At 37.8% G+C, this 26,312-nt stretch overlaps 1 protein-coding gene across 1 annotated transcript in view; it reads left to right on the top strand.

The window, feature by feature from the left end:
* gbe1a (glucan (1,4-alpha-), branching enzyme 1a) overlaps window positions 1-26,312 on the top strand; it is a 248,270-nt gene that overhangs the window by 125,661 nt on the left and 96,297 nt on the right. The window contains exons 8-10 of the mRNA XM_051121339.1: window positions 18,647-18,762; window positions 20,757-20,884; window positions 24,089-24,187. Coding sequence (XP_050977296.1) covers window positions 18,647-18,762; window positions 20,757-20,884; window positions 24,089-24,187 — 343 coding nt within the window. The remainder of the gene's footprint in view (window positions 1-18,646; window positions 18,763-20,756; window positions 20,885-24,088; window positions 24,188-26,312) is intronic.

Genomic DNA, 26,312 nt, shown 5'->3' with positions numbered 1-26,312 from the left:
CTTCCAGACTCGGGATATGAATTGAGGCCCTCTATCTGATACAATGTCTTCAGGGATTCCGTAATAACAGAAGACATGATTGAAGAGGTGCTCAGCTGTCAGGGCTGTAGGTAATTTCTTGAGTGGTATCAGACGACAGAGCTTAGAGAAACGATCGACTATGACCAGTATGCAGGTATTCTCATTAGACACAGGAAGATCCGTCATAAAGTCTACTCCTAGGTGTGACCAGGGACGGTTCGGTACTGGCAAGGGATGGAGTTTACCTGCTGGAAGGTGACGTGGACTTTTGGACATGGCACACTTCTTACATCCTTAGACATACCTCCTCACATCCCTTGCCATGTCAGGCCACCAGAAGCGGACGGATAGCAACGAGAGAGTATAATTGGCCCCTGGATGCCCCGTACCCAAGGATATATGAGTGGTATGGATTAGGTTTACCCGTTGACATGGAGGAATGAACTGGCGTCCTGGAGGACAGCCCGGCGGAGCTCTGGGTTCAGGAGTGGCAACGGCTGGAAGTTCCGTCCATGCTATGGGACTGACGATCAGATGGTCAGGAATTATGGGAGAAGGAGTTTCAGTGTTTGTTTCACCTTCATCGAGACGAGAGAGCGCATCTGCTCGGACATTCTTGGATCCTGGATGGTAAGTTATGGAGAAATTGAACCTGGTGAAAAAGAGGGCCCATCTGGCTTGTCGGGGACAAAGCCGTTTCGCATCATGAAGATACTGCAGATTTTTATGGTCTGTGATTACCTGAAATGAGTGGTTAGCCCCCTCCAACCAATGTCGCCACTCCTCTAAGGCGAGTTTAATGGCCAGTAACTCTCTATTCCCAATATCATAGTTCCTCTCCACCGGGCAGAGCTTCCTGGAGAAGTAGGCACATGGATGGAGGCGTGGAGGAGTACCGTGATGCTGGGAGAGGACGGCGCCGACACCAGTAGTGGATGCGTCCACTTCAACCACGAAAGGGTCCAGGATGAGTCAGGAGTGGAGCTTGGGTAAAGGCTTTCTTTAGTGTTTCAAAGGCGGTATTGGCGTCGGTTGTCCAGTTGAGGGTTTTGGGATGTCCTTTAAGGAGGTTGGTGAGTGGACTTGTGATGAGACTGAAGCCTTCTACAAACCGACGGTAGAAATTAGCAAATCCCAGGAATCTTTGAAGCTCCTTAATAGTATTAGGTCTAGGCCATGAAACAACTGCATCAACCTTCCCCTCGTCCATGCGAACCCCATGGCGATCAATGACGTATCCCAGGAACTGAACTGACATTTGATGAAAAGAGCATTTTTCGGCCTTCAAATATAACTGGTGCTCTCGTAACTTTTGCAGGACCTCCGCAACGTGATGGCGATGTTCAGCCTCACTCCTTGAGTATATCAAAATATCGTCAATATAGACAACGACGAAGTGGTGAAGGAATTCTCGGAGGACCTCATGAATGAAGTTTTGAAATACAGAGGGGGCGTTTACTAAACCATATGGCATAACGCAATACTCATAATGGCCAGTAGGGGTCACGAAGGCAGTCTTCCATTCATCCCCTTCGCGTATTCTGATCAGGTTGTATGCGCTGCGGAGGTCCAATTTGGTGAAAATCTGTGCAGAACGGAGTTGTTCCAGGGCCACTGGGATGAGAGGTAAGGGATAACGAAACTTGATGGTTTGATGATTAAGTACACGGTAGTCTATACACGGACGCAGCCCTCCATTCTTAGAGACGAAGAAGAAACAAAGGGTTCCCGAGATGAAGTTGCCAGCTGACCCAGAGTCGACGAGGGCTGTGACTGAAACAGAAATTGTAGCAGTAGTCACCATTACATTAGTGGTCAGTGGGGTTAATTTTTCGGTATCTGACTGAATGACACTCACCCAAGATCTCTTTGGTCGTGATGGACAGTTCAGTCTCATATGTCCACTTGCTCCACAGTACAAGCAAAGACCCCGGGTCAGCCTCCTTTGCCGCTCAGTAGCAGATAGTTTACCAGAGTCGAGAATCATAGGTTCGATGGCTGGTTCTGCAGGGGAGACCTGTTCTGGCGGACGGAGGAGTGTAACATCTTCGGAGTGATAGGATGACATGCGATCCGAGCATCGGATGGAATGCTGGATGAATCTCTCTAACCCTTGATGATCATCATGTGCAGCCAGTTGCAAGCGAAGTTTGGGCTCCAAGCCTAGCCGGTATGTTGTTAATAATGATCGCTCATTCCATCCACTCGCAGCGGCCAAGGTTCTGAATTTCAGGGAATATTCGTGAATTGACATGGTACCTTGTTTAAGATAGTAGAGTTGTTCTCCCACTGAAATGGCCGTATCCGACTGACCGAAGACCTCTTTAAAATGAGCGATGAAAGTCTGGATGGATCGAGTAGCCGGCCCGGCTTGGAGCCAAATCGTTTCTGCCCATCGCAATGCTGGACCTGTGAGTAGAGAAATGATGAAGGCAATTTTAGATTGATCGGTGGGATATTGCATGGGCTGCATGGTGAAGATTAAAGAGCACTCCTCCGCCCGGCCTGAGTAGGGCGCTGGTCGGGCCATGGGACTAGACGGTACTGTAGGTGAAGGAGCGCTAGGTGAGGGCGATGATTCGCCGACTGTCGGAGGTGATGTGATGGCGGTGGGACGTAGAAGAACCCGTCGAAGAGAATCAACCAGTTTTTGAAAGGGCTCATCTGTGCTCATGCTGCAAAGTAACTGTTTTGCGGTCCGGGCTTCTGTCACAGAAGCAGACGGACAACCAGGTAAGTAAATGTTAACACAGTTTATTGAATTTTGACAGATGAAATATGAAGACGGAGGAGACTTGACAGGTGAGTGATCTGATGATGATATGATCTGAATGGTTTGGATACAGCGTTGATGATGAACGATCTCTTCCTTTGCAGATGATCCTGGTTGGAGTAGGCAGCTGAGCACACACACCGCTGACTGGACAGGGAGACAAGGACGACAGGACTAAAACACAAGAGGTACAGGTAAGTACCAGCAGGTAAGCATTTGGTAGTGACCTCGTGGAGAGAAGCACTATGTGTCCGCATCGTAAGGACGAGCCCGGACAATGACTGTGGTGTGGTGAGTGCATATAAAGGGTGCTGGTAATGAGATGGAGGTGAGACATAATTAGTACTCTGGTGATTGTGATCGCTGGGTGTGACTTAGGTTAGAGCCTGGCCAATCCGTGACACTTATAATATATAGATTATATTTGTATAATATATAGATTGTATTTTCTTAATGATCGCTAATATAATTCATGGAAAAGATGGCAAAATTGAAATGTATTAAACATATACTTAATAAAACAACAAAATATATGCCAATATTTTCTGTAAAATAAGTAAATTATCCAATTTTGTTTAAATGAAGGATTGCAGAAATGAGTACACCCTAGATTTAATTCTAGTACTTAGTATGTCCTCCAGAGCTCCAAGTACACTGCTTTGACCCTCCTTAGCACTGAGTGTACAAGTTCATGACAAATTTTCACTGTCCTGTTAAACTCCTGGAGGATGACCTCCTTAAATGCCCTGGTCTTTAATAGGGAGTTTTGCTCAGCTCGTCTCCACAGTACTCGAGAGCATTAAGATTGAGTGAAATACATGTCCACTAAAGGATTTTCACCTTAGAAAAATGAACATCTTCAGTGTCATGCTGAAAATATGCCCAATAATGGAGGGAATGAGGGTTAGGTAGCATCTTCAGTTTCAGTTTTTTGTATTACATCACACAGTGGTGTGTGAATTTATGACAGCATTGATAAATCACAACTCCCTCACACCTTCAGCACTCATCCATCCCTATATAAGAGCTTTACTACCACTGAACATCAGTGCAGGAACCAGGCACTTTTTACTATACTCTTCCTCTAGCAACACCAGAACATTTTGGCTGCTTTTGGATCCGATTCCCAGAAGTCTATATTCTGTAATTATGGGCCTCAGAAAAGGTTAAATGAGTTTATTGTGCTTTAGCTACAGTAGGTAATTCTAGTGGTGACAATAACCATGCATGTCACTTCTGCAGGCTGCGTTGTTCTCTGTGAGATAAAGTGTCACTCTTTTCATAGCTTTTTCTGGCTCTGAGACACTTGCATGGTATTTCTCCGGCTCTTTGTCTAGCAAAAATTCACTCATAGCTAAATGAAAACTTAAAGTGAAGACCTGATTATTTCAGGAGCCTTGTCACAAGTGCATTGTTTTTTAATGTCGGTGCTACTTCTGCTGTATTTTCACACTTAAAACAATAATTTGGCATTCCTCTTGTCCCATTGTCCTCTTTTATGCTAAGTAAGTCACCTGGCAGTTCTCTCCCAAGTGGTTTTATTATTGCCAGCATGAAGTCTTAGCATGATTCAGTAGGCCATAAAACACTTATAACTGTCAGGAATTACTTGTCTTTAAAGGTTTTGGTTCAATATACTTACCTGTTGATCAAAAAATAGCCTTAAACCTACACTTTTATTTTTTATTATTTTTATAATTTTTTATAATTTTTTAGTTTTATTTAGTAACTTGCAGAAGGGTGTACTCATTTTTGCAACACAACATTTTATCACTTTGATAATAAAATGTTATTTTGCTGAATAATTTTGACATTCTTCTTTGGGAATTTTATCAAGCAGGCTTGTTGGAACATTATATCTCCAAAGAACCCTAACATGTCATCTTAGTAAAGAGTAATTGCTGAATTTAAGTTTTATAGGGTACTCATTTATGCTGTGCACTGTATAAATAAGTGCACTTTCACTACAGTTACAGTCTTTTGATAGCAAACAGAATGACTGAGAACTAGTTGATTTAGATAATGTGAATAAGCATTTCTAAGATGATGCTGCTGCAAAAGACGCCAACACCAAAAGTCTATAGGAAGAACACTAATAGTTGTTGCTGAGTTTCATTTCTGCTTATACCATCAAAAGATAACATCATCTACCTTTATTTATGCAGCTTTGTTGGTTTGTTTTGGTCATAGACAAATGAAACATTTTGCTAATGCTAAATGTTGTTCTTGTTTCAGCCTGTGCAGGCTCAGCTTTTTTTAATTCTGTATTTATGAACATACAGAGCATGTTTGACAGAGCACAAATCCTGTGAGTTTATTAGCAATAAAGCATTGTTTATTTTTATATCACGCTCTTTTGCTGCTGTATATATGGTGTGTGTGTGTGTGTGTGTGTGTGTGTTTGTGTGTGTGTGTATTTGTTTTTGCTACATTGTGGGGACCAAATGTCCCCACAAGGATAGTAAAACCTGAAATTTTTGACATTTTTGACCGGCCTGCGGTCCCCACAATGTTAAAAAGTTATTAAAAATAGTAAATGGTGTTTATCTGAAAGTGTAACGATGCAAACATGTTTTCTGTGAGGGCTAGGTTTAGGGTTAGGGGATAGACAATATTGTTTGGTCAGTATAAAATCTATAGAAGTCTATGGAAAGTCCCCACAATTCACAAAAACAAACGTGTGTGTGTGTGTGTGTGTATGTTTGTGTGTGTACTTGTTTTTACTACTTTGTGAGGACAAAAAGATTGTACAAAGATGGTAACATAAGGACATTTTGACTTTGTGGAGTCCTTAAATCAGAAGGTACCTTAACCTACCCCTTACATAAACCATACTTATATTTAACATTCTTTAATATAATTTATAAGATGTTGTCTTTGTGGGGTCCAACTAAAGGAAGTAAGTGCTTCAGTGCTGCATTAGAATTAGCAACAAGTGTAAGTGTCTCAGTGAAAATAAAGTCCAAACCCTCCTAGGATTTTTACTGTGTCCTCATGCAAAGCCATAATCAGTCAGATTTATGGTCCAGGAAATGAACATTAGGTACAGCAGTAATAGTCAAGGTCAGGCTGGTGTAACCATTAGCCTAATGCTAACACTAGTCTTCCTGCTGTCTACTGAGCCTGTTTCCTCTCGTCCCGTAAAATAAGGATCTGTCTTGTATCAAATCAATATGGGACACGATTTGTCCCGTATTTTACATAGGTCTGCACATAGCTGACTAAATATATAAGGATTTTGCAGTGTGGAGAATACTAATTGAAAACAAAAACAAAAAGAAATGAATTTGACAATAAGTAGTAGAGAAGCTCATCTGTGCAATATTTTAGCATCTTTGTTTCTATAGGGACAGAGTTTTAATGTGTCCAGCTCATATCCACCCATTTAAGACAAATGACTTTCCAAATAAAGTCATCATGAAATTCTGTCAGAAAATGTAACACTTCTCTCAGAAAATTGTTCCAATTGCAAATGTTTTGACATTCATGTGCTGATTGTTTTTGTTTGCACTGCAACAACACACAAAAAAACAGAGAAGAAAAGTCAAACTTGATAAAATTTCACACAGAACTCAAAAATGGACCGGACAAAATTATTGGCACCTTGTCAAAATTGTAAGAAATAATTGCTTTTCAAGCATGTGATGCTCTTGTAGTTTGTATTTAGACACTGTGGCAAGTAACAGTTGTGGGCAATATAGTAATCACACTTGCAACCAGTTAAAATGGAAAAAAGTTGACTCAACCTCTGTGTTGTGTGTCACACTGAGCATGGAGAAAAGAAAGAAGTGTAAAGAGTCGGTGGATTTAAGAGAATTTTGGGGCGCAACGTAATGGCAGTGTCAGAAAGCTGTGTCTCCACTAGAGGTCATGGGTCTTTCAGCAGGACCATAACCCGAAACACACTTCAAAAAGCACTCAGAAATGGTTACAAACAAAGCGCTGAAGAGTTCTGAAATGGCCAACAATGGTCCAGATCTTAATCCCATAGAACACCTATGGAGAGATCTTAAAACAGCAGCTGGGAGAAGGCATCCTTCAAATCTGAATTACCTGGAGCAGTTTGCAAAAGAAGAGTGGTCCAAAATTCCAGTAGAGAGGTGTAAGAAACTCATTCATGGTTACAGGAAGTGATTGATTTCAGTTATTTTTTCCAAAGGGGGTGCCAATAATTTTGTCCAGTGCATTTTCTGTGTTCTGTGTGGAATTGTATCAGGTTCGGCTTTTCTTCTCTGTTTTTTTGTGTCGTTCCAATGCAAACAAAAAAAATAAACATGTGAGTACCAAAACATTTGCAACTGCAACAATTTTCTGAGAGAAGGGTTGCATTTTCTGACAGAATTGCAAGGGTGCCATGACTGTATAAGGCTGAAAGGGGAATAAAAAGTTATCGATGGGTCTGCCCAGTAAATACATAAGGTGAACTGCACAGTTTGCCAAAAAGCGCTTTCAGTTGCTGACAGTGGACTGTTCTGCTAAAGGGTGTGTATAGACTTTTTTTTTTGTTGTTGTTAAAGGGAACCCTGGGTAGTAAGGCTTATTATAAGGTAAAAGATGTTTCTTACTGAAATATGTAGTCAAAAACCCATGAAAGATCTCCAGAGACAAAAAACACTAGATGCCATCCTGGCAGGATGTAAACATGCCAACACTTGTCATGACACTGTGGCCACTGTGTGGATTGCACTCGATATCTGGGGGCGTTTAGACTCCTTGTGGAAAAAAAATCGATGGTAGGGCATGTGGTTTAAGCCTATGCTTATATTCGCCACCTGTAAGCTCTTTCAGTAGCTGTGGTCATCGTATCAGTATTTTATTTTCCAAGTTGTGTTGCGATAAAAAAAAAATAGCATCAGGTAGCTCCAGTAGCTCACGAGTGCAACCATTTGACGTCATCGAAATAATGCTGCCCCCCATAGTCCAAAGTATGTAATAAACGATGTGGATTTTTTAAAATAATGTAAATCTTTCACATGTTTTCTACTATGTATTTCAGTAAGACACATCATTTGTGTTATATTAAGCCATACAAGTCTTAATACCCGGGGTTCCCTTTAATTTAATATTCCATATATTATCAGCGCTATGGTAGGCATATAATTACATTTTAGACATTATTAGACACATCATTAGCATCAGGTATAAAACATGCCAAATCGGCCGTGTGGATTATTCTGCTGGAGCAGACAGAGAGAGATTTTGTTTGGTATTATTATTCATAGGTGAAATAATAAATAATCCTGACATAAACAATTTATGACATTTTAAAAAATAAGTCAAAAAAAGAGTTCAGTTAAAAATCTAACCAGGTAACAGAAGATTGTGCAGAATTGTGTAAAAAAAAAATTATGATTCTAGACACAATGACTGCTTTATGATGTGCTTATAATAGATTACACTAACATTAAGCTGCTTTTGATGTGCTGCTTAGCGTCAAAAACTTCTTAGCAGTTTCACTTCCTTTTTCCACTTCCACTTCCATTGTAACATTCTTCGAAGCTGTAAGAAATGTATTTTGTGTCTAGGAAGTGAAAATACAATCAACAGACAACATCATCATCATCTTTTCTATTTATTTATTTATTTAAACTTTGTTGATTTGTTTTGGTCACAGACAAATGGAACATTCTGCTAATGTTGAATGTTGTTCCTGTTTCAGCCTGTGTTGGCTCAACATTTTTATTCTGCATTTAACACCAGTTAGAACTGAACAGAAATCTTTGCTGACAGAGCAAATGTCTCTTTCTCTTTCTTGACACAGAGAAAATATCCTGTCAGTTTATTAGCAATAAAGCTAATCAAGTTTTTATTTTTATATTGTATATTCACAAAGAAAACCCTTCATGTTATATTGCTTTTGTATATGGTGTGGGTGTAGGTGTGTAAGAGAAAGAGTAAAAGAGAGTGAGAGCGCAGATGTTTGTGGATTTCTGTGCATGTCTGTGGGGTTTATGCACATTCAAGTTTAGATTTTAATCAGTCATTTATAAATTATTGCTTTATATACAGTCATGTGAAAAAGTTAGGACACCCTATTGAATTCCATGGTTGTCTGTATCAGGACATAAAAAATTATCCTTGTCCTTGGTAGGTCTTAAAATTTGAAAAATAAATCCTCAGATAAACATCATGACATGACATATCACACAGTGTCATTATTTATTTAAAGGGGTCATCGGATGCCCATTTCCACAAGTTGATATGATTCTTTAGGGTCTTAATGAAAAGTCTATAATATACTTTGGTAAAAAATTCTCAATAGTGTATAGTAGTGTAAAACAACACTCTTTTTACCTTGCCAAAATCAGCTCTGCAAAAATCATCTCATTCTGGTCGAGGCTGCTTTAAATGTAAATGAGCTCTGCTCACCCCGCCCCTCTCTTCTCTCTGTGGAGTGACGAGCATGTTTACTTTACCGCATTTAGCTGCTAAACTTGTTAACTAGCACATTATTAGGAAAGGCAATCACAAAGATTCATAAAAAAAAAAAAAACCTTATACTTACTTCTGCTGTAAGTGAAGCTGGATCACTAATGATTCACGCGAACATAAACTGATATATGTAGATCGGGAGGCACATTCCCTTCACAAACAAACGTAATCCACTGCGTCTTCAGCAGCTCAGATGTCGGGAGTAAATGACGACCACTACGTTCATTATTACATCCAGCAACACAACACATCAATCGCTCAATTCTTGTCTAACTTACATCCCTGCTCCGGCATTAAAACATGGAGGTTGGACTGTTACAACTTTTTATCATTATAGGGTAGATTTGTACATACACTGCCAACACGCATTAATGTTCAAACATCATGTAAAAGTGAACTTAGCATCCGATGACCCCTTTAATTAAGTCAAATAATGAGAAAGAACCAAATTGCCTATCACAGCTATGCTGATGATACCCAGATTTACCTAGCCTTATCGCCAAATGACTACAGCCCCATTGATTCCCTCTGCCAATGCATTGATGAAATTAACAGTTGGATGTGCCAGAACTTCCTTCAGTTAAACAAGGAGAAAACTGAAGTCATTGCATTCGGAAGCAAAGAGGAAGTTCTTAAGGTGAATGCATACCATAATGCTAGGGGTCAAACAACTAAAAACCAAGTCAGGAATCTTGGTGTGATTCTGGAGTCAGACCTTAGTTTCAGTAGTCATGTCAAAGCAGTAACTAAATCAGCTTACTATCATCTCAAAAACATTGCAAGAATTAGATGTTTTGTTTCCAGTCAAGACTTGGAGAAACTTGTTCATGCCTTTATCACAAGCAGGGTGGATTATTGTAATGGTCTCCTCGCTGGCCTTCCCAAGAAAACCATTAGACAGCTGCAGCTCGTCCAGAACACTGCTGCCAGGATTCTGACTAGAACCAGAAAATCTGAGCATATCACACCAGTCCTCAGGTCCCTACACTGGCTTCCAGTTATACTTAGAATTGATTTTAAAGTGCTTTTACTCATTTATAAATCACTCAATGGCCTAGGACCTAAATACATTGCAGATATGCTCACTGAATATAAACCTAACAGACCACTCAGATCATTAGGATCGAGTCAGTTAGAAATACCAAGGGTTCACACAAAACAAGGGGAATCCGCTTTTAGCTATTATGCTGCCCACAGTTGGAACCAGCTTCCAGAAGAGATCAAATGTGCTAAAACATTAGCTACATTTAAGTCTAGACTCAAAACTCATCTGTTTAGCTGTGCATTTACTGAATGAGCACTGTGCTTCGTCCGAACTGATTGCATTATGTATAATCATTTTCTGTTTTTAACTGTCTTAAATTTATTTTAAATCAATTTTTAAATAATTTTTAAATCAAAAACTGTGCTGCAATGTTTTTTTGTTTTTAGATAGAAGAGGCTTTCTTCTGCCAAGCCTTCCAAACATGCCATTTTTGTCCCATATTTTTCTAATGGTATTTTCATGAACTTAACATTTAACATGTTAAATGAGGCCTATAGAACGGCTAAGTCAGTTTATGTTTATTAGTGCTGATCGTTTACTAGTCCATTGCATTTTGTCATATAGATCGCCGCCATCTAGATCATCTGTGCTGTTTTCTCTGTCACTTGTATTTAGATCTAATATTAATGTATATCTCGCTTGTATTGTATTACAGTTTCACAATATTCCAAGTAAACTTCATGGAAATTAATCATCAGTGTCCTGGAGTTCTTGGGAGTGTTTAAGCTGAATGGAGTGCGGTCCATTACAGAGAGAGATTTTGTTTGGTATTATTATTCATAGGTGAAATAATAAATAATCCTGACATAAACAATTTCTGACATTTTAAAAAATAAGTCAAAAAAAGAGTTCAGTTAAAAATCTAACCAGGTAACAGAAGATTGTGCAGAATTGTGTAAAAAAAAATTATGATTCTAGACACAATGACTGCTTTATGATGTGCTTATAATAGATTACACTAACATTAAGCTGCTTTTGATGTGCTGCTTAGCGTCAAAAACTTCTTAGCAGTTTCACTTCCTTTTTAATCAAAAGGAAGTAAAACTACTAAGAAGTTTTTGACGCTAAGAGACATGTCTTCAAATAAAACATCTAGCACATCATATCCAGTGGCATTGTAACATTCTTCGAAGCTGTAAGAAATGTATTTTGTGTCTAGGAAGTGAAAATACAATCAACAGACAACATCATCATCATCTTTTCTATTTATTTATTTATTTAAACTTTGTTGATTTGTTTTGGTCACAGACAAATGGAACATTCTGCTAATGTTGAATGTTGTTCCTGTTTCAGCCTGTGTTGGCTCAACATTTTTATTCTGCATTTAACACCAGTTAGAACTGAACAGAAATCTTTGCTGACAGAGCAAATGTCTCTTTCTCTTTCTTGACACAGAGAAAATATCCTGTCAGTTTATTAGCAATAAAGCTAATCAAGTTTTTATTTTTATATTGTATATTCACAAAGAAAACCCTTCATGTTATATTGCTTTTGTATATGGTGTGGGTGTAGGTGTGTAAGAGAAAGAGTAAAAGAGAGTGAGAGCGCAGATGTTTGTGGATTTCTGTGCATGTCTGTGGGGTTTATGCACATTCAAGTTTAGATTTTAATCAGTCATTTATAAATTATTGCTTTATATACAGTCATGTGAAAAAGTTAGGACACCCTATTGAATTCCATGGTTGTCTGTATCAGGACATAAAAAATTATCCTTGTCCTTGGTAGGTCTTAAAATTTGAAAAATAAATCCTCAGATAAACATCATGACATGACATATCACACAGTGTCATTATTTATTTAAAGGGGTCATCGGATGCCCATTTCCACAAGTTGATATGATTCTTTAGGGTCTTAATGAAAAGTCTATATTATACTTTGGTTAAAAATTCTCAATAGTGTATAGTAGTGTAAAACAACACTCTTTTTACCTTGCCAAAATCAGCTCTGCAAAAATCATCTCATTCTGGTCGAGGCTGCTTTAAATGTAAATGAGCTCTGCTCACCCCGCCCCTCTCTTCTCTCTGTGGAGTGACGAGCATGTTTACTTTACCGCATTTAGCTGCTAAACTTGTTAACTAGCACATTATTAGGAAAGGCAATCACAAAGATTCATAAAAAAAACCTTATACTTACTTCTGCTGTAAGTGAAGCTGGATCACTAATGATTCACGCGAACATAAACTGATATATGTAGATCGGGAGGCACATTCCCTTCACAAACAAACGTAATCCACTGCGTCTTCAGCAGCTCAGATGTCGGGAGTAAATGACGACCACTACGTTCATTATTACATCCAGCAACACAACACATCAATCGCTCAATTCTTGTCTAACTTACATCCCTGCTCCGGCATTAAAACATGGAGGTTGGACTGTTACAACTTTTTATCATTATAGGGTAGATTTGTACATACACTGCCAACACGCATTAATGTTCAAACATCATGTAAAAGTGAAGCATCCGATGACCTCTTTAATTAAGTCAAATAATGAGAAAGAACCAAATTGCCTATCACAGCTATGCTGATGATACCCAGATTTACCTAGCCTTATCGCCAAATGACTACAGCCCCATTGATTCCCTCTGCCAATGCATTGATGAAATTAACAGTTGGATGTGCCAGAACTTCCTTCAGTTAAACAAGGAGAAAACTGAAGTCATTGCATTCGGAAGCAAAGAGGAAGTTCTTAAGGTGAATGCATACCATAATGCTAGGGGTCAAACAACTAAAAACCAAGTCAGGAATCTTGGTGTGATTCTGGATCATTAAATCATTATATCAATCAGTTTTTACATTTTAAATTTTTTGTTTTATTGTTGTGATCATTGTTTTTATGATTGTTCTACTTCCTTTTTTGTGATTATTGTTTTTATTATTGTTTTTATGATTATTCTACTTCCTTTTATGTAAAGCACTTTGAATTACCTCTGTGTATGAAATGTGCTATATAAATAAACTTGCCTTGCCTTGCCTTGCCTTTAAGAAAAATACAGCCAAGAGTGAAAGGCTTTGTGTGACAAAGTTAGGACACCCTATGAGTCAATTGCCTGTAGATCCACTTTTAGCAGCAATAAATTAAAGCATTCATTTTCTGTGTGACTTTATCAGTCTCTCACATCGTTCTGGAGGAATTTAGACCACTCTTCTTTTCAACGTTGCTCCAGTTTGAGGTTTGTGGGCATTTGCTTATGCACAGCTCTCACCACAGCATTGAGTCAGGATGAGCTCTGGACTTGGACTGCGCTACTGCAACACCTTGATTCTTTTCTTTTCATCCATTATGTTGATTTGCTGGTGTGTTTGGGATCATTGTCCTGTTGCATGACCCACTTTTGGCACAACTTTAAATGTTGGACAGATGCCCTCGCATTTGACCCTAGAATACTTTGATATATAGAGGAGTTCATGGCCAGCTCAATGACTGTGAGGTGCCCAGGTGCTGTAGCTACAAAACAAGCCCAAAAATATCAGCCCTCCTCCAGCAGGCTTGTCTCCTGGTATGAGGTGTTTGTGCTGATATGCTCTTTAGGTTTTCATCAAACTTGGCGCTGTGCATTATGGCCAAACATCTCCACTTTGGTCTCGTCTGTTTAAAGGACATTATTCTAGAAGACTTGTGTTTTGTTCAGATGCAACTTTGCAGACCTAAACTGTGCTGCAATGTTTTTTTTTTTAGATAGAAGAGGCTTTCTTCTGCCAAGCCTTCCAAACATGCCATTTTTGTCCCATATTTTTCTAATGGTATTTTCATGAACTTAACATTTAACATGTTAAATGAGGCCTATAGAGCCTGAGGTGTAGTAGTTGGGTTGTCTGCCATGTCTCTTTACACGGTCTGATCTTGGAGTGAATTTTTTGGGACGTCCATTCATGGAAGGAGTTTTAAATGTCTTCCACTTGTGAATAAACTTCAAATTGTTTGGAAATGGCCGTATTACTCTTATCAGATTGATGGCAGCAACAACTGCTTCTCTAAGATGGCTGCTGATGTCTTACCTCCTTGGCATTGTGTTAACACACACCTGAAGGCTCCAGACCAGCAAACTGCCAAAGCTTATGCTTTTATAGAGGCGCTCAGACTTGCTGATGATCAGTTAATCAAAGGTATATGATTATTGCTTGACTGTTATTTACCCTCTTAATTCCAATGTTAACAGTAAGGGTGTCCTATCTTTGTCACACATGGCTTTTCCATTTTGGCTTTATTTTTGTTCAGTAAATAATGACACGGTGCAATTTGTTGTTGTTCATCTGAGGTTTTATTTTCGAAATTTTAAGACCAGCCAAGGACCAGTTTTTTTTAATGATGTCCTGATTTAATTAAATGTATTAAATGTAATATAACATAGTAAAAGTATTTATTAATACTTGTATATTCTTCTTTTTATTCTAATTCTAATTAATAAAAATAATAATAAATGTACATATATATGTATTATATATAATAAATATATATTATTATATATTATTTATTATATATTTCAGGGAAATATGTCATGGTTTGCTCATTTTAAAAATAATAATTAGAATAATACATAAATAAGTGCTTCTGGGTCTACTGTATAGAAACAGGACCAGAATTACAGGGTGAGAACAACTTTTTATTTGGGTTGGGTGTGGGCCTTCAAAATTTGACAGTACCTACACCGTTAGGATCACAGGGTTTGAGAGTTTGTGGTTTAACTTCATGCCTGTAAAGTGTGTATATGTTTTTTTGTTTTTTAGAATGTTGCTAAAACTTTACTCTGGCCAGCATCCTTGACAAGACCCCTGTAGATTCCCTCATTTTATATTGATGATACTGTTTATTTACTGCATTGTTTGACTTCTGTAGGGGCAACAGTTCCTTAGGCCCACAGCTATGCACTCCTGGGGTCAGTCCAAATGTTACACATCTGAAACTTACAGGTCTAAACCGAGCACCTTCAGTGTTTCCACAAAGCCAAGGCAAAACTCCTTTTAACCACCCCTAGTGACTCTCTTACCAAGGCCTGCTGCCGTGTTGTGCAGTGAATGCTCTCGTATGTATTCATACAAGCATGCAAGCACACGATTATGACTTCAAGCGCATCTCTATGGGTGTGGACTGAATACATCAGTGCCTGCTTGGAAATATAGCTGTGGTTGTCGATATTATTTGCGGACATGACACGAATGCGGTCAGCGGATTTTAAAAAGTACCGAAGTAACTCGGTTGTGTCGAGTACTTTAATATTGTTAACACTATGGCATGCTAGAGGTTCTTATCGCTTTTTAATGAATTGAATGCTCCTGCTGTCAGTCTGAATGCTTTTACAACACTGTTAAAATCAAAGAATTAAAAGCATAACGTTGTTAGAATTGAATCCCTGCTGTTCTACCTAATCACATGTTTGAATGCACACGAGACGGGGGACGGCGAGAAAGTTAGATTTACTTTGGGATGGCTTCATAGGCCCACTGTTGAAAACGTGGTACTTAGTTTAATTGCAGGAATAAAGGATTGAAAGAGGAGGAGAGACTGTGCAGGGGCCTCATCCAAAATGTTAGTGGGATATCAGGGCTTATTTACACTGTGATGGTTTCACAGTATGCATCAGGGGGATACATTCAGTTTACTTCAACTCTAGGTGGGTTTCTATGTACTAAAACTTGAATTTTATATTTTCTGAAGAAAGGTGACCGGTAGGTACTCTAGGCAGAAACTTTGGAGGGTTTTTTTTATGTTTCTATACAGTTTTTTAGGACAGGAGTTTTAAACTGGGGTCTGGGGACCCCTAGGGGTCAGCAAGGAAGTGATGGGGGTCTGGAGAAAAACTGAGAGGGAAAAAAAAAACATTTTACAAAATGCACTTATTAGGGTTGTCAGAGTTAGCATTTTATTTTATTTTATTTTATTTTATTATTTGTAACACTTTACAATAAGATAACAATAAGTTCTGTATGCTGATTCACCAAAAACTAAAATAATCTGCTCATAGGAGTCATTCATTCAGGAATCAGCTTACACTGGATATATGCGCATATATGAAACGTATATGCAGTATATATGCACATATATGATAATATATATGCTGCATATATGCGTATATATGCCACATATAGGCAAAATTGAGGTGCATATATGTGCATATACAGGCCATATAGGTCTCCTGTATTGCTTCTTTATATCCACAAAAAAGCCCTATATGTACATACAAGATATGTCTCCTATATAGCTCATGGCAGGATCTGGTCATTTTAGCTCATATCTTACTTTGGCAACTGTCATACATGATGCCTAGCTCATATTTTCTATTATCAAGGCAATAACTAAGAACTAACTAAAAAAAAAAAAAAATGCAAAAAACTTATGTGCGAACACGTGAAATTGGTATCACATGTAATTGGCATGTTATGGAATTTACCCAAACGGAAATAACCTATATAAACATATATGTTTTAATATAGGTTTTGATATAGGTTTTTAATATATGTGACATGTCACATATATTAAAAACCTATATCAAAACCTATATTAAAACATATATGTTTATATAGGTTATTTCCGTGTGGGTTGTTCTGTATTCCGATTCACTAAAAGCTAAAAGAATCGGCTCAAAGGAGTCATTCATTCAGGAATCAGCTTACACTGGTTGTGCTGTATGCTGATTCACTAAAATCTAAAGAGCCGGCTCAGGAGTCATTCGTTCAGGAATCAGTCTAAAATGGTTGTGCTGAATGCTGACTCACTAAAAGCTAAAAGAATAAGCTCAGGAGTCATTAATTCAGGAATCAGTCTAAAATCATTGTGCTGAATGCTGACTCACTAAAAGCTAAAAGAATCAGCTCATAGGAGTCATTCATTCAGGAATCAACCTACACTTGTTGTACTGTATTCTGATTCACTAAAATCTAAAGAATCACGTCTTGCAGGAGTCATTCGTTCAGGAATCAGTCTACACTGGTGATTTACTAAAAGCTAAAAGAATCAACTCGTAGATTCAAGGTTTTTTTCAGTGTAATTTGTTTAGGGAAAAATATATCCTTTTGACTGAACAAAGCATTTTCTGGATAATTTATTTTTTATATAACTATAATTTGCTTCATTCAGGAATCAATCTACACTTGTTCTGTGTGCTGATTCACTAAAAGCTAAAAGAATCATCTCAAAGGAATCATTCATTCACAAATCAGCTTACACTGGTTGTGCTGTATTCTGATTCACTAAAATCTAAAGAATCACGTCTTGCAAGAGTCATGCATTCAGGAATCAGTCTACACTGGTTGTGCTGTATGCTGATTCACTAAAAGCTAAAAGAATCAGCTCAAAGGAGTCATTTGTTCAGGAATCGATCTACACTGGTTGTTCTGTATGCTGATTTACTAAAAGTTCAAAGAATGGACTCGTTGATTCAAATCTTTTTTTTTTTTTTTTTCAGTTTAGTGGGTTTAGGGAAAAATATATCCTTTGACTCAACAAAGTATTTTCTGGATAATATTTTTATATAACTTTATAATTTGCTTTGACTTAAGTACAGTGACAATATAAAAGCCAATTATTTAATGTAGTAAACAACATGTTGAGAGATGTAATACAACGCATAATGTTTTTCTCGCACAGAATAATTGTGGCTTGGTTGTATATGAAATGCATATAATTCTTTTAAGGGGTTCATAATATTTTGGGATCCTTAGCATCCAAATGCTTGAAAATCACTGGTCCAGGACATTACTGGGGTAACACTCCTCATGAGGGATTTGAACGATTAAAAAAGGACGAAGGAAAGCAGTAAGAGCAATAGATGGAGAGAGCAGGAGGTTGTTCTCAGACTGCTATTTCTCATGAAAGAATGGTTTCAGTCTTGAGTTAGTTTCATCTCCTCCTCATTCACACAGTGTTCATCGTTCTCCTCAGGGAATCACACCACCACAAGCCACCCAACCTGCTGCTCCTGCTGCCGGTTTCTCTCTTTCTCTCTCCATCTGTCTTTTTGGGCTGAATCAACCAACCTTGTGTTACAGCTACTATTTAATCAGGGAATAAATCCATTACTCAGATGTGTGTTTTAGTGTTGTCGATCAATTAAAATCATTATATGAAATGCCGATTACTCAATACAATTAAACACAATTCACAAATATTAAAATTAATTGCATATATGGATACTGAAGATAATTCCCAAATGATGATCACTTGAAAACATTATTGTGGCAGATGAGTGAGTCATTGAACACATCACAATTAGCATGTGTCCTTTGTGTTCAGATTGAAATATTTTTTTTCCTTTGTATTTATATGCACCAGAGTGTGTTCTAGTTGATTGATTTTAGGAATCTTATTTCATCAGACAAGGGTCGATTTTATGTGGAAGAAAATTTTCTTGAGAAAATGTCTTTCTCTCTTTCTCATAGCTGGGAGGTGGTGCGGTTCCTGCTCTCCAATCTGCGCTGGTGGATGGAGGAGTATCATTTTGACGGCTTCAGGTTTGACGCAGTGACTTCAATGCTGTACCACCACCATGGCATCGGTCAGTTGTTCTGCACCTGTAAACAAGCATAATCATCATTCATTGTGAGAACAAATCATTGTCCTAACAGTATTTAGTCTTGTTCTGTTTGATCTTTTCCTGATAAAATACAGAATTTTCAAGGTAAATTTACTTGAGAGGAAAAATTGTATAGAAATATGAAATAGACCTGTGTGAATGAAGCTGCTTTCTTTCTATATTTCTTTCTTTCTTTTTTAAGTTAAAAGAATTGGCTCAAAAGAGTCGTTCATTCAGGAATCGATATACTGATTTGCTATGTTGATTCACTAAAGGCTAAAAGAATTGGCTCGTTAGAGTCATTCGTTCATTAAAAGCTAAAAGAATCTGTTCGTAAGAGTCATTCGTTCACTAATCGGTATGCTGATTCAGCTTACACTGCTTGCTAAAAGAATCAGCTCGTAAGAGTCATTAGTTCAGGAATTGGTCTTGTGTTGTGTGCTGATCCACTAAAAGTTAAAAGAATTGGATCATAAGAGTCATTTGTTCGGCAAACGGTCTAAAATGTTTGTGCTATATGCTGATTCACTAAAAGTTAAAGGAATCAGCTTGTAGTAGCCATTTGTTCAGGAATTGGTCTACACTGGTTGTGCTGTATGCTGATTCACTAAAAGTTAAAATAATTAGCTCGTAAGAGTCATTTTCTTTCAGGAATTGATCTACACTTGTTGAGCTTATGCTGATTCACTAAAATTTAAAGAATCGTCTCACAAGAATCATTCATTCAGGAATTGATCTACACTTTTTGAGCTTATGCTGATTCACTAAAATCTAAAGAATCATCTCGCAAGAGTCATTAATTCAGGAATTGATCTACACTTGTTGAAAGAATTGTCTCACAAGAGTCATTAGTTCAGAAATTGATCTACGCTGGTTGTGCTTATGCTGATTCACTTAAATCTAATGAATCGTCTCGCAAGTGTCATCTGTTCAGGAACTGATCTACACTGGTTGTTCTGTATGCTGATTCTTTAAATGTTCAAAGAATCGGCTCATGAGACTCATTTGTTTAGGAATCGGTCTACACTGGTTATGCTGTATGCTGATTCACTTAAAGTTAAAAGAATCGGATCAAAGGAGACATTCGTTCAGGAATTGGTCTACACTGGTTGTGCTGAATGCTGATTCGCTCAAATCTAAAGAATCATCTCGCAAGAGTCATCTGTTCAGGAACTGATCTACACTGGTTATGTATGCTGATTCTTTAAAAATTCAAAGAATCAACTCATAAGAGTCATTCGTTAAGGAATTGGTCTACACTGGTTATGCTGTATGCTGATTCACTTAAAGTTAAAAGAATCGGATCAAAGGAGTCATTCGTTCAGGAGTCAGACTACACTGGTTGTGCTGTATGTTGATTCACTAAAAGCTAAAAGAATCAGCTTGTAAGAGTCATCTACACTGAATCGATCTACACCTGTGTGCTGTACACTAATTCACTGTGAAAACTTTTACTAGAAATGAACGTCATTCTAAATAAGCACCAGTTTTTATTGAAAATGAGACAAACATAGGGATTCACCTAATTTAATATTTAATTTTATTTAATTAATATGCATTGCCATGTCCATGTAATGTTTTATTTTCTATGTACTTCATATATGTCAAATGTCACGGTCTATATTGGTCTATAGATAGAGCGAGTCTGTATAAGTGCCTCTACGTCTCTAAATTGATTCATCCAGATGAAATGTAAAGGCTTTGACGCAAATTCATGAAGAATGTCAGAGGCATGTCAGCTATGTCATTTCTGTTGTATTAATAAAGCTCTGAATCATTGCATATGGAGGAAAAACTGCATGAATAGATTTGAAAGGCCCTCTTAGACCATTATCATAAATTATGGGCAACCTTGGCTGCCCTGTACATATTACAGTAAAATGATTTCACTTGTGAAAAGATTGCGATTCCATTAATCTATGTCCGACTGGAGTTTTTCCCTGAATTGCACAGTCAAATGATCTGGTTTTGTCCAGGCACGTCGTTTTCTGGGAACTACAGCGAGTACTTTGGAACGCATGTGGATGAAGACGCACTTGTATATCTGATGCTGGCCAATCACATTCTCCACAGGCTCTACCCACAATGCATCACTGTAGCAGAGGTGAGAGTCTACCTGCACTGTGGTACACTTCTATTTTTTTCACAGGAGGTATAATTTTTTTTCTCATTCCCACCAATTACAGCTCCCATTACCTTTTTTTCACTCCCAAGTGGAAATTTCATTTCATTCTTTTCTATTCTCCTGCTCTGTGCTGGTGCATTTATTTAAAGCTGAGCTCCTGAGAGGTCGTAGCTGAATGCTGTGGCTAATGGAATAGGGTGATAATTGGGTGATTAAGGCCAAAAGATTCAAGAAAAGAACAGGAGAGATTTTCAGGGGCAGGCACCGTATGGATCTGCGCCACAGTCTGTCTCGCTCTTTTCTTCGCTGGTCTCATATGACCCACAGGCAGGTTGTAATAGAAGCAGACGATTTTCAAATTGCTTTAATTTGCCCATCTGCCAATGTGATTAATCAGAAGTACAGAATGAATGAGGAAGTAGAAGAGTACAACAGCATACCAGAAGACGAACGGGTTCTGTATCTCAAGGGTTGCTGCAAAAACCAGGCAATCTTTCCATACATTTACTCAATCCCAAAACTTCTCACTGGAGAAAAAAAAACATTTTCTGAATCAGTATTTTTGCTCGAAAGCCCTTCGAAATTAACATTCTCACTGTCCAACCAATGGACATGTTTCCTCCAAGTATCAAAAGTTTTCCAAAAGAAAGCAAGTCCTTTAGTTAAAGTATGTTCTGGATTGCCATTTTCAATCCTTACATTTTCTTAACCCTGTGTAATTCTTTTTTTCTCTGTGCTTTGGCTTTACCTTTAATTGAAACTCCAGTTTAAACAGTCTAATTTCGTCTAAGGTATATTACCTGGTTAAAAGCTTTGTGTGAATTTGAGTCGTTATACACTGAAAATCACGACATTTGTGAATTCACATATTAGACTTTGCTACTTCTCTACAAAGCATGCCGAAGATAATAACTGGTTAAAAGCTTTGTGTGAATTTGAGTCATTATACAGTGTCTGGCAAAAGTATTCATACCCCTTAATTTTTTTCACATTTTGTTATGTTGCAGTCTTATGTTAAATTGCTTTAAATTTATTTTTTCACCACATCAGTTTACACTCCATACACCATAATGACAAAGCAAAAACAGATTTGTGACAGCTTTGTAAATTTATTTTAAAAAAAAAACACTGAAATAAGTACATTGCAGAAGTATTCATACCCTTAAATTGAAGCACCTTTACAAGCTCAATTCTTTTTGGGTATGATGCGACAAGCTTTGCACATCTACATTTGGCAATTATCTTCCATTTTTCTCCTCACCTCTTCACCTCTCAAGCTCCATCAGCTTGGATGGGAGCTGTGAGACATTTTCAGGTTTCTCCAGAAATATTTGATTGTGTTCAAGCCAAGGCTGTGGCTGGGCCACTCAAGGACATTCACAGAGTTGTCTATAAGCCACTCTTGCTGTGTGCTTAGGGTCATTGCCCTGTTGGAAGGTGAACCTTCTGCTCAGTCTGAGGTTCTGAATGCTCTGGACTGGGTTTTTTCAATATTTTGGTGCTTTGAGCTTTCCTTCTACTTTGAGTCCCTCAATCCCTGCATCTGAAAAACAACTCCACAGCATGAGGCTGCTACCAGCACACGTTACTTTGGGATGCTACTCTGCAGGTGATAAGCAGTGCCTGGTTTCCTCCAAACATGATGCTTGGAATTGAGGTTCATCAGACCAGAGAATCTTGTTTCTCACAGTCTGAGAGTCCTTTAGGTGCTTTTTTGCAAATTCCAATTGGGTTTCCATGCGTCTACACTGAGCCACACCGCCATAAAGAGTGGATTGGTGGAGTGTTGCAGTGATGTTTGTCCTTCTGTAAGTTTCTTTTATCTCCATATATGATCATGGAGCTCAACTAGAGTGACCATCAGCTTCTTGATCACCAGTACAACCAAGCCCCTTCTCCATCAATTGCTTAGTTTGGCCAGGAGGCCAGCTCTAGAAAGAGTCCTAGCTGTTCCACGCATCTTCCATTATGAATAATGAAGATGTGTGCTTTTCCAAATCATACCCATTTAAATTAATTTGCCACAGTTTAACTCCACTCGAAGTTTAGTAATATCTACAAACAATATGAATGCTCCTGAGCTAAATTTCAAGTGTCCCAGATAAGGGTATGAATACTTATGCAATGGAATCATTTTAGTTTTTTTATTTCTAATAAATTTGCAGAATTGTTACGAACATAAGCCTGCAACATAAACGTGAAAAAATGAAGGGGTATGAATACTTTCACAAGGCACTATACACTGAAAATCATGGCATTTGCATGTGAATTAAATATTGTTTAAATCAAATATTTTAATAAATCAGTCAATCCACTTCATAAAACCAGTCTGAATGATTTGTTCACAAATAGCACTCACTGATTGAGCGCTCCAGTTGCAGGAGGTAATAGCTTACTGGAAGAAAGATTTTTAGTAAGTAATACAAAATGTCAGCACACTCTAGAAACAAAATTGTATGGAGCATTTTTGTGATGCTTTTAGGGAGCCATTTCAGAGTTTGTGGCTTTTAGTCCTTATTTTCTTTAATTGCAAAGCAAAAAACAGATTTTCTCCCTCAGCATTTTTGTCTTGTTTTCCAGTACAAAGATCTAAACATTCTTAATTGAAGATACATGTATTATCCCACTGATATTTTTTTCTGTTTTTAAAGGGATAGTTCACCTGAAAATGAAAATTCTGTCATTAATTACTTACCATAATGTCGTTTCACACCTGTAAGACCTTCGTCTTCAGAACACAAATTAAGATATTTTTAATAAAATCTGAGAGCTTTCTAATTCTGTATAGACAGTAATGCAACCACGTTCAAGGCCTAGAAAGTTTCATCAGAATTTCATCAAATTTAATTGGATTTCATCCAAAAATATCTTAATTTGTGTTCTTACGGGTTTCGAAAGACATGAGGGTGAGTAATTAATGACAGAATTTTTGAGTGAACTATCCCTTTAAGCAAAACAAATTTAATTTTGATCAAATTTTAATGAAAACAATGCTAAATATTTGATGTCATTTTGCTTCTCAAGTAAATTGGTTAAAGAATGTTTAGTTATTTGTAATGACCAGCGTGGACCAGTTCGAAAACCAGGTATTCCAACCAAGACGCAGCTTAATCTGTATTTTTCCAGAAGGGAATGTACATTTTCACACTTTCCTGCTCACCATTCCTTATTGATTTTGTGTAGGATGTTTCAGGGATGCCAGGCCTGTGCAGGTCCATTGAAGAGGGAGGACTGGGCTTTGATTATCGTCTGACCATGGCCGTGCCAGACAAATGGATCCAGGTGAGCTCCCCTCTCCTGTGATTCCTCTTTCTCCACACAGATGTTGCTCCTTTGTGTTTGGTTCTGTGCAAATGATGTTGTTTGATGTTTGCAGTTCACCGTTTTGGGGTCATCTCTCTTTATGAAGCTGCGTATTTGTAGTCTTTGCGCAGCGGCTGTCGCAGATCCAAATCCCCTGCTGGCTCGGCTCTATCTGCGCATGTATCAGCGTGGGCATTTCCGCTTTAATTCGAGCCAGGTTTTTGCATGGCCGTGCCTTTTTAAAATGACAAAAGGAGGAGTATTGATTGAGTTTGCTTCCGTGAGTTCATGGTGTAATCTGAGATCTGGCACAGCCTGTTCAGATAGCATCCCCCTTTTTTTTCTGTCAGGCTTCTATTTCAGTCCCACTTTGCCCATCTTTCATTTGTCCTTTGGCAGCATTTTGAATGCCATTAAAAGGTTTGTGTATTGATATCCCCGTCTCTATCTCTCTATTACAGCAAGCCTTTGCGTGTGTGTGATTTTTGTGCTTCTTCTGTCTCTCACACACACACACTCCTCTCGTTCTTCAGGCTTATTCAATATGACTTCCAAAACTCTAATCACTTTCATGTCTCGCACAGGAAAGTCAAAATTTTCACGCTTGGCACCAAACCAGAACATAACCCCCCGAAAAATAATTGAAAACAAGTGAAACAAATCGTATTCAATCATATAAAAAAAGAGACTTGCAAATTGTATTGCATTTTAGCTGAGCATAGAATATCAAGCATATCCCTGTTTACAATCTTAAAGGGATAGTTCACCCAAATATGAAAATTACCTCATGATTTACTCACCCTCAAACCATCCTAGGTGTTTATGGCTTTCTTCCTACAGGTGAATACAATATGAGTTATATTCAAAAATGTCCTGGCTCTTCCAAGCTTTATAATGCCAAGTAAATGGCTGTTGAGATTTTGAAGTCCAATAAAGTGCATCCATCCATCATAAAAAGTAATCCACATGGCTCCGGGGAGCTAATAAAAAAAGGCATTCTGTAGCAAATTGATGCATTTGTGTAAAAAAAAATCCATATATGAAACTTTATAAATGTCGTAAACACGTTCATAAAAGAGTGGCGTTCCAGCGGATGACAAATAAGAAAAGTTTCTTGAGCACTAAAAAAGCATATTAGAATGATTTCTAAAGGATCGTGTGACACTGTATATTAAAATCACATATTTAAACTTATTTCAAATTGTAATAATATTTCAGGGGTTTTTTTTCAGTCAAATAAAATAAATGCAGCTGTGGTGCAGTGTTAATTTTGACAGCAAATTTTGCTTTAGTCTTTTGACTAATATGCCATTTAGTTTTACTCATATTTTAGTAATCTGAATTGCTTTAGTTTTAGTCTAGTTTTAGTCAACTAAATATTATAAGATTTTAGTCAATTAAATCTACAGTAGATTTAGTCAGCTAAAACCTAACGGGTTTAGTTACTGTCTAACGCATTTCAGCATTTCTCTAAAATTACCAAACTCATTGTATAGGTTTGATATTAAGGTTTTATCATGACAGACACAGATTTAACTGCTGACACGCAACATGCCTTTATATTAAAATTAAATAAAACCACTTCTCATAAAGAAACAAGAGCATGGTCAATTAAATACCAATGGTTATATAGGCTAATTATGCATTCTTTATAACAATTTTCTTCATTCTTTCAAGCAGACATATTTATTTACAGAAATAAATTTAGATTAATCTTTATTAGGGCTAATAAGTGAGTCATTCAAGAGCAGTGAATGATTTTCTGTCTTTCTTTTGTTGCTTCATCAATGTCACAGATAATAGGAACAAAATTATGCTGCTGGCCCTTTAAAACCAAACGCCCTATTTATCTTTACCAAATACGTAACCGAGTCTGTTTACGCGAATAGTCGTCAAAACGGAAAATACAACATAATTTTGTGTGTATTTCTCCGTTCACGAGAGGCGAAAAAGTACAGTGTGAGAGACGCTGCTTCGGTGTGTGTGCTCAGAAAACCAGACCGAATTGAGTTCTCTTTGGCGTCGTCAAATTTATCCATAATTCTGCCCTTTTCTTACTCCCAGATATTGACATTTTTGAACGTTTTATAAGATGTGCAGCAAG

The sequence above is a fragment of the Labeo rohita genome, chromosome 10 (assembly GCF_022985175.1).
Source record: "Labeo rohita strain BAU-BD-2019 chromosome 10, IGBB_LRoh.1.0, whole genome shotgun sequence".
Taxonomy (NCBI): Eukaryota; Metazoa; Chordata; class Actinopteri; order Cypriniformes; family Cyprinidae; genus Labeo; species Labeo rohita.
The sequence above is the reverse complement of the archived record's forward strand: the minus strand, read 5'-3'. Positions and strand labels throughout refer to the sequence as shown.